Here is a 15,252-nt window from a genome sequence, read left to right on the forward strand (position 1 = left end):
CCCCGTGCCCAGGATTCGAACTGGCGAACCCCCGGCCACTGAAGCAGAGCGTGCAAACTTAACCGCTGTGCCACCAGGCCAGCCCCTCTGAATTTTTATTTTAAAAAGTGATCGTATTCCAGATTTGGTCACTTTCTTCTAGCCGTAATTTTTGGTTAAAGAGAATGTCCTATTCTACAAGTGTGCTGGCAACACGAGGGCTGCCCCTCTCGACAAGAAGGGGGATGGTAATAACACAAGCCTTCTCCCCCCAAGACTGGAAATACCTTACTGATGTTATTTCATTCTGATAATGCCGAAGCGAAAATGAAGGCAGCCTGTTGAATCTATTTAATTGTTTAACGTTTAAACCAACCAAGAGAAAAGCTGAATTTCAGAAGTGGTGATGTTTGAGTCGGTGAGTTTGAGAGAGGTCCACACAACACGTTTCCTGCCCCAGATTCTAGAGGCTCCATGCAGGTCTACGCATCATGGGCTGGGCGGGGGCAGACCAGCCTGCATTCTACAGAAAAGCCAGGTGCGCCCCCTTAGGCCATGGCCTGGGTCTGTCAGTGTGAGCTCCAGAATGAAGGAAGAAGACCTTGGCAATTAAAGATGTCACAGACCTGACCGCATTAAGTGGAGGACTGCAACTTGCATTTAGCAGATCCAGATTCATTTTGATGCCCAAGCTATTCCTCCCAGGAGCAGAGGTCACTAAGGGTGACTCTGAGGGTTGGGCTAAATGAGATTCAGGCCTCAGGAGGGGTCAGGAGAGCCAGCCTGTCAGTTCTGCCAGGAGAGAGAGCAGTGGGCGGGACCCAGGAATTGTTCATCTGGGTTGTCAATCAAAACAGCGTTAGAAACTATTAGAGTCCTGTAGTGTAAATTGAGCAATTCACTGGAAATTGAGGTTTCCTCTAGGAGCAGATTTATTCCCAGGTCTTCGTTTGGGGAGCCTCCCCCAGCAGAGCTCCCGTTCGTGCCGAGGCTTTCCCGCGCTCCGCTCTCCCTGTAAAACTCGCGACTGGGCCGGCGTGGAGTGCCGCAGCGCAGGCAGGAGGGACCGCTCCTTCTGTCTGCCTTTCAAAGGTGCACCCGGGCCTCTTAGTTTTGAAAACTAATAAATTATTCCCGTTTCTTTTCTGGAAGAATAGAAATGGGCACGTCTTCAAGAAGTCCTCCTTTACCGCCCTGCAAACCCACTGCCCTGAGGAGGGAACCCACAGCCGGAACACACAAGAAACAACTCAGGGACCGCATGGGCCGGGGGAGAGGGCCGTGCCAGCTGCCTCCTCCGGGTCCACTGACTCCTGCCCGTTCCTGACCACGAAACTCCTTCCTCCCAACACACACACACACCACACACACACACACACACACCACACACACACCACACACACACACACACACACACACACACCACACACACACACACAACACACACACCACACACACACCACACACACACACACCACACACACACCACACACACACACACCACACACACACACACACCACACACACACACCACACACACACACCACACACACACACCACACACACACACACCACACACACACACACACACACCACACACACACACCACACACACACAGACACACACACACCACACACACAACACACTACACACACACACACCACACACTACACATGCACACGCACACACAGGCACACACCACACACACACCCCCCACACACTGCACACACACACCACATCCACACACACACACACCCCACACACACATGTACCCCTCTTCTGGAGTTCAGATGAACTTTTCTTTACCCCCAGGAATCAGGTGTGGAGCAATGTCTGTCTCCCTCTGCAGCTGGGGTTCCACAGACTCTCCTGTCGGCTCTGGAAGGGGTGACTTAGGGAGCCAGTTGGTATAAAGACGTACATGTGGTCCTTAAACTTTGTGAGAATCAGAATCCCCTGGAGAGCTTGTAAAAACTCACATATGTGGGTGCCACCACCACGGTTTTTGATTCAGTAGGTAGGAAATGCCCCAGAATGTGGGTTTCTAACACACTTCCAGGAGATGCTGCTGCTGCTGGCCTGCGGACCACACCTTGAGCAGCGTTGGCAGAGAGCATCTCTTGGCCCGTTTTCCGTAGCCCTTTCAGAAGGTACAAAAGGGGATTTCTTACGAGCTGCCTCCCTCAGCTCAAGCTCGCCCATTATACTCTTTGGCGGCTGCTTCAGAAGCCCAAACAGTGGAGAAGCAGAGGAATTCCAGCCTCCCGTCCCAAACTTGGAGCTGGCCTCCAGTGACTGTCCGTTGCTGTTTCCTGTTCTGAGCACCTGCAGGGGGCGCCACTGACACAGTCTCTTTGTGACCCCGGTTGCCCAGAATTGTACGTCTTGGCAGGTGCCTTGCTGAGGAGAGCAGATGAATCCATTATGGGCTGGACGGTGTGCACTGTGCACCCCACAGTGCATTGAGGATGAATTTGAGCTATTCTTCCTCGTTTTTGCAGTGTTCATGTATACATGATTTCAGTAAATTCCCACAGCCCCGTGAGGTAGGTAAAGAAGACGTTATTATCTCTATTCTTCGGAGGTGAGAACTGGTACAGAGAGGTTGAGTGACTGCGCCAAGCTCACACAGCCAGTTTGTGTCATAGCATAGGCTAAAATGTTCGGGTCTTCCCCTAAAGATATGAAGCTGAACGATAAATAAGAAAAATATTTTAGAAACTTTAATTCATTTTGGTGTTTGATATCGATCAGCCACTATTGGGCAACATGTGAATGCAACTTCATAATTCCAGAAGTTTTTCTGTGATTCCATTGCAGTTTGCTTTGACACCTTAAGATGCTGGATACCAGAGAAGGGAAATAAGGTCACATATTTTATACCAACATTTCCCGTCACGATGAGGACCCCTCCTGGGGGCTACATATTTAGAACATTGTAGATTGTGGCCCTTTCCAAAATGATTTGAATGTATTTTATGGGTGTGTGTTTTCACCTGACGAAAGCCAGGTGAGACTGTTGCAATTGTTCCCCAAAATTAAATCTGCTTCTTCCAGGGTCAAGTTACCGACATGATCATAATTATCCCACAGCTCGTTAAGAAAAAAAAACCCATCACCATCCTATTTTGTTTCCTTCAAGTGGCTCATTATGTTCAGAGTGGAGCAAAATGCATCAGCGTTTTATAGGGCACAGCTCTGGGTTTAGTTGATTGCTCGCTACGAAGCGGCTTGAGTCAAAGCCAGTTTGCCATTCACAACCGCCAGGGCTCTGGGGACCTTGCAGAAAAGCTCTTTGTTGGAGTGAATTCACACCAAATAATGTTGAAGGTTGTTACTTTGTATCCTTCCACTGCTTTTGTCTGTCAAGGGTCCTGGGTATCTTGCAGGCAGCTCAGTGTTCAGACAGGTAGAAAAGAAATGGAAAGTCAAGGACACCTAAAAGTTGTTTAGCTGAACCCAAACCAAGAACTAAACTTTGTGGTTTCTTTTAATTATTTTAAATTGGTAACAAGTGCCTGTGGTAAAAACATTCAGGTAATACCGAGAGAGTAAATAGTGAGCACCCAGTGTCTGCGTCCCCCAATCCCCATCCTGGAGGAAGCCGCTCGGCTGGTTCGCTCAGTGCTCCTCAGAGACGCTCTGTGCATGTCAGTGCTGTTTGCAGTGTCTCGTGTGCGCCAGGAAGGGGGAGGGGAGACTTCGCGTGAACGCCGAATTTTGGACGGTCAGGGTCCCTGCTGTTTGTCTGAATTTGTGACAACCTGCCTGAAACACACAAAATCAGATTTAGAAGAATAGGTCATAATTTAAAAAAAAAAAACTAATGTTGTGGTGAGGATTTTGGGGGATTCCGAGATCCCTCCTTCAAAACAGTTGGAAATATGGTCAGCGGCCGTGGGGGTGGGGCAGGGAGGGAAGCGGTATAGCGGGAAATTCTCCAGCAAAGAATTGTATTCAAGAGTAAAATCTCCAGAAATCTGCCCAGCCTAATGGTCCCGCCTGGATCTTCTTTGAAGCCTGCATTCGGCCACGGCTGCTTCCAGGCAGCAGCACAAAAAGGCAAAGTTAGAATCATTGTTTAATAATCAAAGGAAGGAAAATTCCAGCTCCAGGAATTATTAGCTTTGTGGCCTTGGGCAATTTGTTTCTCCTTTCAGAGCCTCAGGATCAACAAAATGAGGACACACGTCATGGGATTGGGGTGTGGATTAGCACACAGCAAGTGCGGCTGTGTTTACTGCCCCTGCTGTGCCGTCTAGGTTCATGGAATAGCTGAGCTGTATTAAATAGATTTGTATTGTCATTTGCTTGTCAATTGTGTACACATTCATAAATATGAACGTGTCTGAAAACTATAAAAGGGCTCACTAAATGCAAGGTATTTTATTTATCTGAGCTTTAAAAAATTTATGTTATATCCTGATGTAAAGTTCTGGTTTTAAATTATTATTATTATCATCTCTGCAAAAATAGTCATTTTGAGTTTTCTTCTTCTTCCTTATCATCCACCTGGTGTAACTGACACATTCTCAGTTTCAGACAGATGCGGTAGGGACTCGGGGTTCCACATGGCCAGTGAGTCCCTGCTCAGGGGGCAGAGCAGCCAGGGGGCCCCGGCTCTCCTGGGGCCACAGGGTAAATGGATAAGTCAGAATGCCACGTCCAGCATGTGATCCTCGGTGAACCAGAACATTCTGTTCTCCTTTGCTCCGAGGCATAAAGCGATCCTCTATTCCTGCTACTGTCGCTTTCATGTAATATATTTGTGTATTTTTTCCAGGCCTCTAACCCTGGGCAGTTTGAAAATGACAGTGATGCATTGTGGCAGCGAGGACAAGTTCCAGAATCTGTTGTCTGTCATGGTCGAGTGGGAATAAACACAGATGCGCCGGACGAAGCCCTGGTTGTCTGTGGCAACGTGAAAGTGATGGGGACAGTTATGCATCCGTCTGACAGCCGGGCGAAGCAGAATGTCCAGGAGGTGAGCACAGGCAGGCCTCGGGCACCTCCTGACACCTGTGTTAGCTATGCTGGGCACTCCTGGCCTCTGACACGCCTTGCACGGGGCGACTCTACGTGTCATCTGGTGGCGTGAGGCGAACATAATGCTGAGCAGTTATGTGTGTCAGAGCCGTTGGGCATCTCTGCTGAAATTGTGCAGCAGTTCCGACCCAAGAGAATGGGTTTGCCTGACAGGAGCAGTGACAGTGATAGCAGCACTGGCCTCACGAGCAGGACGTCTCTGAGTTATGTTCTGGGCCGTTGCCCTTCCTGCCATGCGTTGTCATCCGCTGGAGCTTGCCCTTCCTTCCCAGCTCCAGGTTCCCATCTCCCTGCTCACCTTCCCAGCAGGTCCGGGGCCTCTCCAGCCTCTTCCTCCCCGAGTCCTTGGACCAGCCCTGCGGCCATTGTCTCCCCACTCTCTTTCTCTGAGGCGTAGTTGGAGAAGTCCCTCCTCAGCCTCGCTCGGTCAACCGCATCGCCCAGGCTTTGCCCAGACCTCCCTCTGTGGAGAGGCAGCCGCCTAGTGGAAATCACAGGTCAGAAATCAGGGGGCTGCTCCTCCATTTCGGGCTTGCCCCACAATGTGACCTTGGATGAAATGCTTGCCCTTGCTGAAAATTACTGTCTTCATCTCTAAAAAGGAAATGATACCTCTCTGCTTGACCCCACCAACTCTTATATTTTTTGACCCCTTGAGATAATAAGTCCAGATTTGTCTTGGAAAGTCGCAAGTGCACCCGGGGGGTTAGGACGAAGATGCCAGGTCACTCCTGGTCCCAGCCCTTCCACATTTAACTCTGTCCCTTCACGGCCGCTGCCACCTGCCCGCCAGCTCACGGACGGCCCCTCCTAGAAGCGTTTCTGAGGCTGTGGCAGAATGATGTTTTTACACCTCCTTTCCTTACTTGTTTTTGGTTAATAGGAAACTTAATTTGTAAATCACTGGCCATTCCTTTCCCCGTGCAAAGCTGCACTGGTTTTTCTAAACCAGCCAAGGAGAGTCCTCCTTTGCTGAGAGAATTCCAGACAATGGTTGTAATTTAGACTTTTACACCAACTGGGAAGCTGCGGCTCATGTGAGAAGAGCTGTGACCTACCAGCCGGATGGGACCCTTAGGACTGGAGAGTTCTCACAGACGTTTCCAGACCCGGCCCTGCCCGGTGGCCTCTCCCTCTCAGAGAGAGTTTCAGATCACACCCACTCAGCCGTACCCTGCCGGTGGTGCTCGGTTCTGGCCAGTCCTGTCTCGACGAGGTGGACGGCAGCAAGCCCTGCGCCCCCTCCAGGCTTTGCCCAGGACGTCACTTACCAAACGTCTTCAAATGGTGCGCTGGTCCTAAAATAGCAAGCTTCCCGAGAACTTCTCAAGTCTCTTCCAGGAAGCCTTTTGCGCAAAGTGAAATGCCACCCAGTCCGGGCTCTCCCTGGAATCCCGGATCCGCTCCTGCTCACAGCAGCAGGAGAGAGTAAGAGAAGACCAGTCCGCGGGGGAAGGCTGCGTTTCGGTCCCGGTTCTGGCAACCACGGGCCCAGGAAGTGTGGCCGGAGATGATCTGTGCCTCCACTTACTCAACAGGATGCTCCTGTTCATGTTACTCGTGTTGAGGGCTGGTTCTAAGCTCATAGATATGAATAATTTTTTAGCGGTACAAGGCTAAACAAATAAATATTATTATTACTTACTTGTAAAAAGCGAAAATTATTTGTAATTTATTTATTAAATTATTTCATATTAATATATTTTCTCTTAACCTATCTATCCACATTTATGAAATATGTCTCTAGAAATCTTGTCTATCCCATTCACCATTTATTACAGACCAACGAGCTGATGGTAATGTTGACGATGGTGCTGACAGGGGTGTGACTGTCCTCCTCATGTCTCCCTGACTCAGTTTGTCCAATTTTAAAAAGAGAGCCGTTCTTCCAGGTGTGCTGGGCACTGACCTTCCGATGATGGTCTGATGCAGCAGAGGACTGCGGCGAGGTCTCGTCTGTGAGGATGCATGGTGACCAGGGATGGCTCCTGGATGGACCGTTGCAAAGTGTGGCAGCCAGATGTGTTCCCCGACACTGTGACGGGGACAAGACTGCAAGCGCTGCCTCGGCTGGCACTGTGTCTTCGCTTAGGGCAGTGTGGGTCGTTTTGTGGTTCCTGAGCACACAAGCTCTCTGCTCAGAGTCCCGGGGGGAGACCTCTGGTGCCCATCTGGACACTCATCCAAGACACAGAGAAGATAAAGCGGGTAAGACTGAGACCCTGAAACTGAAGTACCGGGAAAATGAGGCCAGCCTAGGTGAGGAGCAGCTCGCTTCCCCTACAGCAGCACTGTCTCCTGATGCGGCTACAGACCAGAGGAAGTGCTACGGGAATGAGCCAGACTAGGGTGGAGAGGAGATGCTGGACCCAAAGGGGCGTGAGGGAAACTTGAGGAAGCTGGAAGTCGAGTGCATCGGTCAGCTGTGCGGTGAAGGCTGGAAAAGTGGCCGCAAACGAGGAAAAGTACAAGCCTGAGGAGAAGTCGATGAAGAAGAGATGCTCAGAGGCTGTTCTGTTCTCTCCCAGCTGCGCCAGCAGTGCCGAGCACAGACAAAGGGTGAGAGCTTGAGAAAGTCAGGCAGCAGAGGCTGCCCTCAGGACTGTGCACAGGTGCAGGTGTCGCTCAGCTCAGCTCAGGTGAGCCAGCGTCGCTCAAGCTGCTCCTGAGGGGATGAGGGGCCCTGAGGGTCCCAGCGTGGGCGCAGGAGATGACGGGTGAGGGGCTCGCCCGCCCTGAGCAAAGCACAGTCCCACAGCCTGGAATGTCTTCCCTGCGCTTCTTGAGTTAATGACGCAGAGACCCTGGGTGTGAGGGAGCGTGACGGCATTCATGGTCAGAACTTTCCAGAACTGCTGTGGGCAAGATCGAATCAGATGCTGAGTCCTGTCTCCAGCTTCTGCTCAACACACATGGACGAGCAGGCTGGGCGTCGAGTGCTGGCCTGCGCTTCCTAGAGGAGGATCCGGGGTGCAGCCCTGGCCTCAGGGGTCCTCCAGAGGCCAAGTGTAGGCACAGGGACGTGCGGGAAGGCTGTTTATCTTCCTCTGGGAACGTCCACCAGCCAGCGTTAGAGATCAGAGGAGCGTTTTCTTAGAGAAACTTTGTCCCAGAAGGTGGTGGATCCCCAAGCCACCCTCAGAATTTTCTTTGGCCCCAAATCTATCTGAAATACAATGGTAATAATACTATAGGACCTCATGGCTGTGTGTAGCAACATGTCTCTGGGGAGGATGCATTCAGGGATCCAACTTAGACACCAGGGTCGTTTCCCTCCACGCCTGGACGGCCTGTGGAGGGTGCACCCTCCTCTGCTTTCCACCTGCAGCAAAGGAGCCCACACGGCCTCCGCCCGGGCTCCCCCGGGGGCCACGCAGGACCAAGGAGATAAGAAGAAGGAGGCCAGGACTCCCAAAGGCGTAGGGAGCGGGGACCTGGACAGGGCCTGGCTGGGGCAAGGCCAGGCCAGGCTGGCTCCTGATTGGCCCCTGTCCTCCATTCTGTTTGTCAGGGACGGGTCTGCTATCTCACTACCTCTGTCCTCTCATTCCTCCTTTGCTTTGTCGAAGGTTTTGGGTGCTGTTACGTGCCAGACACTTTGCTGGGCGCCGAGCAGGTCCTGAGATGAGCGAGGCCCAGGCCTTGCCCTGAGGAATGGAACTTTTATTACAATTTCACGTCCAGATAGGAGCTGCTCAGTGAGTCTCTGGTGCCTGGGACAGTGTCTGGCACACAGTAGCTGCTCATTAAATACTGTCGAATGAGCGGAGGGACTCGCCGTGGAAAATGCGCACACAGCAGACCGAGATCGCGCCTGTTCCTTCCTAGCGTGGCCTGCACGCCCTCCCTGCTCTGGCCTCAGGCTTCACAGCCCAGCAACGCCAAACTCTGCTGGGCCTGCGCAGACACCGTGCAGGGACCTGCTGCCTCGGACCCGGCTCTCGGTGTTCTCTCTGCCTGGCATCCCTGTCTCACGCTCTCTACCGCCTGCGCCCATACCTTTCCCTGACTAATTCCATGTTAGAGTGATTGGTTTATTTAGCGAGTATTAGTGGAGCCCTTGCTACGTGCAGGAATGGTCCTAGACTCGGGGGATGGTGACAAACAGAGAAGCAGGGCCCCCAGTGCGTCCTCGTCCTCCGGGGTGAACACCCTCCGGGGAGACAGATGATACAGGGGACACAACTGGTCGTCCTGTGATGCTTTGGTTGGTGCTGTGAAGAAAGAGAGCAGGTGCCATTAGCACAGGGGCAGAGGGGCCCTTCCTGGGCTTGGGGTCAGGAGCTGCCCCTCGGGAAGGGATGTTAAACTGGGGAGGAGGAGGCAGGCAAGCGGGAAGGAGGAGCTTCTGAGGCAGGGAAGACGCTGGAGCAAGGTCTTGCGTGAAAGGCGGGGCAGTTTGGGAAGTGAAGTGAGACCACTGTCCCTAGGAAGCTCCCTTTCCGTCCCCCAGGGTACATCAGACACCCCTGTGGCGCTGCCAGGACCCTCTGCTCATACCCCAGCATCGCCTGGGTTTCTCGCATCGTCAGATGAGCATATGTGGTGGGTCTGCCTTCCTGCCTGGACCACGAGCTCCCAAAACTCAGTCGTTTTTGAAGTCCCAGCTCTCGGTGCAGCACATGGTGTGTTGAAGCAACTGGTGGCTGTTAGTTAAATAAAACTAGGAATGAATGAACTGAACCAAGCTTTGGATAACAGGAGTTACAAAACACCAGTGAGGTCAAAATTATTCCCCCCGACAAACACCCGCAGGAAAGCCCGTCCCTTCAGCCAATTAAGCATCAAGCCACAACCTTGGACAACCAGCAAACGGGGTGGGGTCGGGAGGAGGGATGGGGAGGTTGGGGGGAGCCTTTAAGGATGTGGGAGGAGCTCTCCTGCTCCCTGACGGGTGGGTCAGGGAGGGCTGAGGGCCGTGGCAGGGGTTTTCTTACAACAACAACAGCAAAGCATTTTGGGGTTGCTCTAACACGTGGGTGCATGTCCAGGCAGTATAATTTTAATTGCCAGGAGACCACTGGTTTCATAATCCAGTTAAGTTCTAAAAGAAAATTTAGGGAACCCACATAGGCCTGCCAACCCTTTACTTGTTGAATAAGGTCATGTAAAATAAAAATCGATCCTGCTATAACATCAATTTGTGGAAACACAACTCCAAGGGGAATCCAAATGAAACACATTAAGCTTTGAGGAAAATTCATCCTGTTGTCTTCATTGCTATCATCTTGCTGGGACCCAGAGAAACTTTTCTGAGGACTTTGCAGTGACAGTTGGGAACGCCTTTAACAACCTGCAGGCGCAGTGAGCTCAGAGGAGGATGCCATCACTGAGCAGGGCGGTCCGGGAGGAGCCATCTGTAGGAGGGGAAGGGTCTCGAAGGCCCAGCAGGTGTGTGGTTGGGGCCTGTAATCTGCCACTTGAGGAAGTCTTCTCCTGTGATTCAGTGACGGAGGCTATGTCCACACCCCAGAGGCTGTTACTTGAACCAAGCATTGCGTTGTCAATTTATGAGCAGGATTGACCTGTGTTTGTTTATACTGTGTGTTTATCTCAAAGTGATGTGATGCCATCCCGAGCAGCAGTGTCCATTCTCGGAGGGAGGGTTCCCGTCTCAGGAGAGAAGTGAGGTGGGAGCAGGCTTTGCCCTGCAGTTTAGACCGAGAAACCGGCTCATTTGTAAGTCAGAGGATGGAGGTGACTGACGTGAGCCTTGGAACTCTGGCTCATCTGAGAAGAAAGACATAAATTTCTCTTAAAATAGCTTGGGCCAGGGGAAAGGACAGTCCCACTGTCCGTGTTCCTGATCTCTGTGGGTCACTCATTGATTTGAGCAGCGAATATCTAAGCGGGTGAAATGTGCTCTTTTTAAATTAAATTAGGTTGACACAAATGAACAGCTGAGGAGAATAGCCCAAATGAGGATTGTTGAATACGACTACAAACCTGAGTTTGCGTCTGCCATGGGGATAAACGCTGCGCATCAAACAGGTACGCGCACAATCCCCTTGTTACCTTTGTATTGTCGACGACTAAAGCCCGATCTACCTGGAGCCTGCGTGCTAGGGCACTGCACAACGTCTTGTTGGTCTCACTCGTGCCCTGTGAAGCCCAGCCTCACCAGAACAGGAAAGTTAAAGGAAACTCCTCTGTCGTCTTCACTTGACCCCGCACCCCGACCCCTGCGCCCCGGGTCCTGGGGCACTATTTGGAATGCACTGTTTCTGTTCACTTGGGGCCCCTTGCTCCCGGGATGAGGGCTGAGGGCAGACGGCAGCTCGGACTGCATGAGGGGCAGCACTGGGCAGTTGTGGGATGGAGCGAGAAGGTGGCAGGCAGGGGGGTCGAGGTCAGAGAAGGGGTCAAGTGGTGCTCATGCCCCAAGGCAGGAATCCTAAAGACAGAGGGACCACTTCAAAGTTCTCCTGCAGGAAAAGAAAGGAAGCCAGCGCCCAGGGTTTCCAGGGTGTTCGCTCAGCCCTCCCCACATGCGGCCTGGAGTCCAGGGTGTTCGCTCAGCCCTCCCCACATGCGGCCTGGAGTCCAGGGTGTTCGCTCAGCCCTCCCCACATGCGGCCTGGAGTCCAGGGTGTTCCCTCAGCCCTCCCCACATGCGGCCCAGAGTCTCAGGGAAAATGACACTGCATTTTTAATCCTGCAGTGGCTCTTGGCTCACAATTCCATTTTTGCTTCTAAAGCATCGTAGATCAAAGCAAAAGCTGAGGAGGGATAAGCAGGTACTTGCAAGGTGTCTGGGTGGCTTCCGTCTTCCATTCTGCTTAGGCATTGGAGGAGGTTGTCCAGAATGGTCTTTTCCTGACTAAACCTGTGGGGTGTTTTGTTTCAAGGAATGATTGCCCAGGAGGTAAGAGAGATCCTGCCTGCAGCCGTCAGAGAGGTTGGCGATGTCACATGTGAGAACGGAGAGACGCTGGAGCACTTCCTCATGGTCGACAAGGTAACTGCCAGACAGACTCTGCCGCTAGAGCCTTACCCCCGCGGTGGACGCCTGCCAGGGCGTCCCAGTGCGCCACACAGCTGGCCAGGAAAGGGAACAGTAAAGGAACTTGGCACCAAACTGGGGAGTAGGTTGGTATCCATGATCCCACACTGCTCATTGGTACCAAAAAGAAGTCCCAGAGGGAAAAAGAGAAAGGGATGTGCCCCAGCGAGTGTCAGAGTCCAGCGGGTCTTACTGTTGGGGAAGACTGGCCGTGGGAGAGGCCAGGCAGCCTGAGCACCCTTGAGACCAGGACTGAGCATCACGAGAAATGGCGATGGGTTTTCATCAGACTTTGTCTTGAAAAATGAAACTAAAATTTATGAAAGTACAACTTATCTCACATCATATCATTTAAGTTAAAATTAAAACAATGTGTTCCTCCTTGGACGATGGAAGACCGGATGAGGTGTTGAGTGCTTTTGGAGCACAGTTTCTCAGGAAAATTGTCTGTCTGACGTTCAGAGCACAGTCATAAAGCGGGTCATTTTTACAAAGGTATTCTTGACCCTCCTCATTTTCCCCAAGGGCCTGGCTTACTTCTTTGGTATTCAAATCATTCTCTTTGGAAGGAATGTCTCCGACTGGCTCCTCTCCGCCTGTGAGGGCTCCACGGCTGCCATCCCCACGCTTCCCGAGGCTCGCTCTGTGATTCGAGCGGTTCTCTGAGATCACGTCTATTAATTCTGTGAAATCCTGCGTCTTTTGCGAGGTTTGCAGATCCCCTCTGCTGCTGATTCGCTTTACGTTGCACTGTTATCTTTGATGCCGGGATGGGAGACGGGCTGACACGGACTTGGCAGCAGTTGGAGAGACGTTGGAGTGGAGGCTGATCCATCGTCTGTCAGTTCTGGGGCAGGGCTTCTCCAACTTCAAAGTGGACACGCTTCACTGGGATCCTATGAAAATGCAGATTCTGATTCAGCAAGAATGGGCTGAGACCCAGGTGCTGCATTTCTTACCGGCCTCCAGGCGACACCAACTTTGCTGGTCCTGCTGGTCAGCAAGCCACACGTGGAGTAGCGAGGGGAGGGTGCATTTTCATGTTAGGTCCCTCATGCTCTCTGACAAGAACACTTAGATGATGGGGTCTGCACGGCCCGCCCAGCCCTGGGCCCCCACGGCCATGGGGCAGAAGTCGGGTCATTCCCCTGCTCCCTGGGACCATGTCCTCAATAGCAGACATTCTCTCCCGGGCACAGGCTCTCTCTTCACTCGAGAGGTGAACCGTGAGAAATTTATCTTTCAGAATAAACTACTGAAGTTTTCGTGCTTAAAATCTTTTCGGGATATTTGTATAGTAAAAGCCACCCTCACTTTCCTGCGTTTTCACAGGCCTCGGGGAGAAAAGAGCGTCAGAGGAAGACTTCGATTGCTGCTTAGCCTTTAGTGCTGTGAATACCCCTCCTTCACATTAGAAGTCCTTCCAGAATAACTCCTTTGCTTTTTCTCATTACGAACTCAGGGAACCTGGCTCCCGTGGTCCCTTGCTCTTTGTTAATTGTAAATTAACCAGGATGTACAGAGAGCGTCTTGCCTTCCTGGCCTCCTCCCCTTTCCTGTGGGCACTGCGGTGTCTGATTGCCACTTGGGGGCGGCCTGTTGAAAGGGGCTCCCTCAGACCTCCTGCGCCTCCTGGGCTGTTATAACCGGTGATCAGATGATGATATGGTCTCTCCACTCTTCACTCCTTTTCTCTTCCACCAAATGTTCCTTGCTGTAAAGCAAGTTTCCTCGAAGCTAAAATGCAAATCAGGAATGCAGATGAAAATGTGGAATGCTGTGCTCCACGATTGCCGTGCCATTTCCGCATGTACTTTACACTTTATGCCAAAGCAGGGAAAAGTGTGTCTGGATCCTTACAGACTGTCCGGCACAGCCAGAGTTGGAGATTAGCGATCCAGCCAAAGTTAGCACAAACACCTTTTCCCTCCCTTCTTAATAGGAGAGATGACCTTGCAAGATAAGCTTCTCTTATTTGGGTGATTTGCTGCTTCTCCTCGGTGCCTCCCAGCTCCCGCTCAGTGGTGGGAGGTGGGGAGCGGGCTCAGGGCCCATCCTGAGAGCACGGGGCCGGGGGCAGGCACCATGCTCCCCGCACTAGACACTGGGGACTTGGCCTTTTGCTTGTTCTTCTATTGCTTTACTTGGCAACTTTATTTATTTGTTTCTGTGATTACTGGGAGCAGGTGGTTGCATTTCTTGAGCCTTATTATTAGGAGTTCCTGGTAGAAGAGGAATGTCCCCAGTGAATGTTAGAACTGCCTTAAGTGCAGCCACGGCTGACTCTGTTTGGAGGGAGGTTGCCCTTGGGAGTGACTGGTCCTGGGACAACCCGCGTGTGTTTGAGGTTGCGTGTCAGAAGCGGCCCCTCGGCAACAGCGTGAGGCTGCTCTCCGTGTCGATTCTGTTTTCCTTCCGCTGTTGTGCTGCAGGAATTGTCTATGGGAATCGCAAGAAGATAAACAACACTTGCCTCTTGTCTTCAAGTAGCTTCCCCGCCATGTGGATAAGACAGCACACACGTAATAAAGCCCGTGACACACGGGAGAAGCGCCGTGGACACATTATCAGGCACCACTCAGTTCAGAGCCAGGGAGAGGGGATCTGGGGACTGGGCAGGGTCCACGGACGGAAGGAAGGGGGACCAAGAGACTGGCGGAGGGGCCCGGGCAGCCCTTGGGGACCGAGGCTGTGGCCGAGGCGGAGGCAGCCCGGCGGCTGTTGGGGCCTTCCTGACGCTCTGTCCCAGATCCAGCCGGACGCCGGGCCCTGCTGCTCTTCTCCAGTGATATCTCCTGTCGGTTGTTCCTGTCTTTATTCCTTCCGTTTTTCTCCCTGACTGTTATAGTGACCTCCTGACTGACCTGCTAGCCACCACTAGGATTATCTTCCCTAAAAACAAAAAGCAAAGGAAACAAATCTCCGATCATGGAACCCCCTCTCCCACGTTTGGCTCTTTGTTGTCTTATTACTGTACCCTCCACGATCCGGAGGGAAGCTTCTCTTTCTAACTCATTTCCTAACACTCACCCCCACCTCCCCCCCTCAGACCCCACACACCCTCCAAGAAAGCTGAGACCCTCCAGATGCTATGTGTCTGCACACAGGCTCCTCTCCCACCAGCCTCTTCCACTCCCCACACTCGCCAGTCGTCTCTGCCTGGGGCTGCTCACTGCATGTTCTCTGCGCTGGAGACCCTCCCTTTCGACGGCCTCATCGTTTG

The 15,252-nt window shown here is 52.2% G+C and overlaps 1 protein-coding gene across 4 annotated transcripts in view; it reads left to right on the top strand.

The window, feature by feature from the left end:
• MYRFL (myelin regulatory factor like) overlaps positions 1-15,252 on the top strand; it is a 118,834-nt gene that overhangs the window by 72,119 nt on the left and 31,463 nt on the right. For all 4 annotated transcript variants that reach the window (XM_070271928.1, XM_070271927.1, XM_070271926.1 and 1 more), the window contains 3 exons: positions 4,764-4,964; positions 10,909-11,017; positions 11,875-11,984. In XM_070271928.1, coding sequence (XP_070128029.1) covers positions 4,764-4,964; positions 10,909-11,017; positions 11,875-11,984 — 420 coding nt within the window. The remainder of the gene's footprint in view (positions 1-4,763; positions 4,965-10,908; positions 11,018-11,874; positions 11,985-15,252) is intronic.

The sequence above is a fragment of the Equus caballus genome, chromosome 6, assembly GCF_041296265.1.
Source record: "Equus caballus isolate H_3958 breed thoroughbred chromosome 6, TB-T2T, whole genome shotgun sequence".
Lineage (NCBI taxonomy): Eukaryota > Metazoa > Chordata > Mammalia > Perissodactyla > Equidae > Equus > Equus caballus.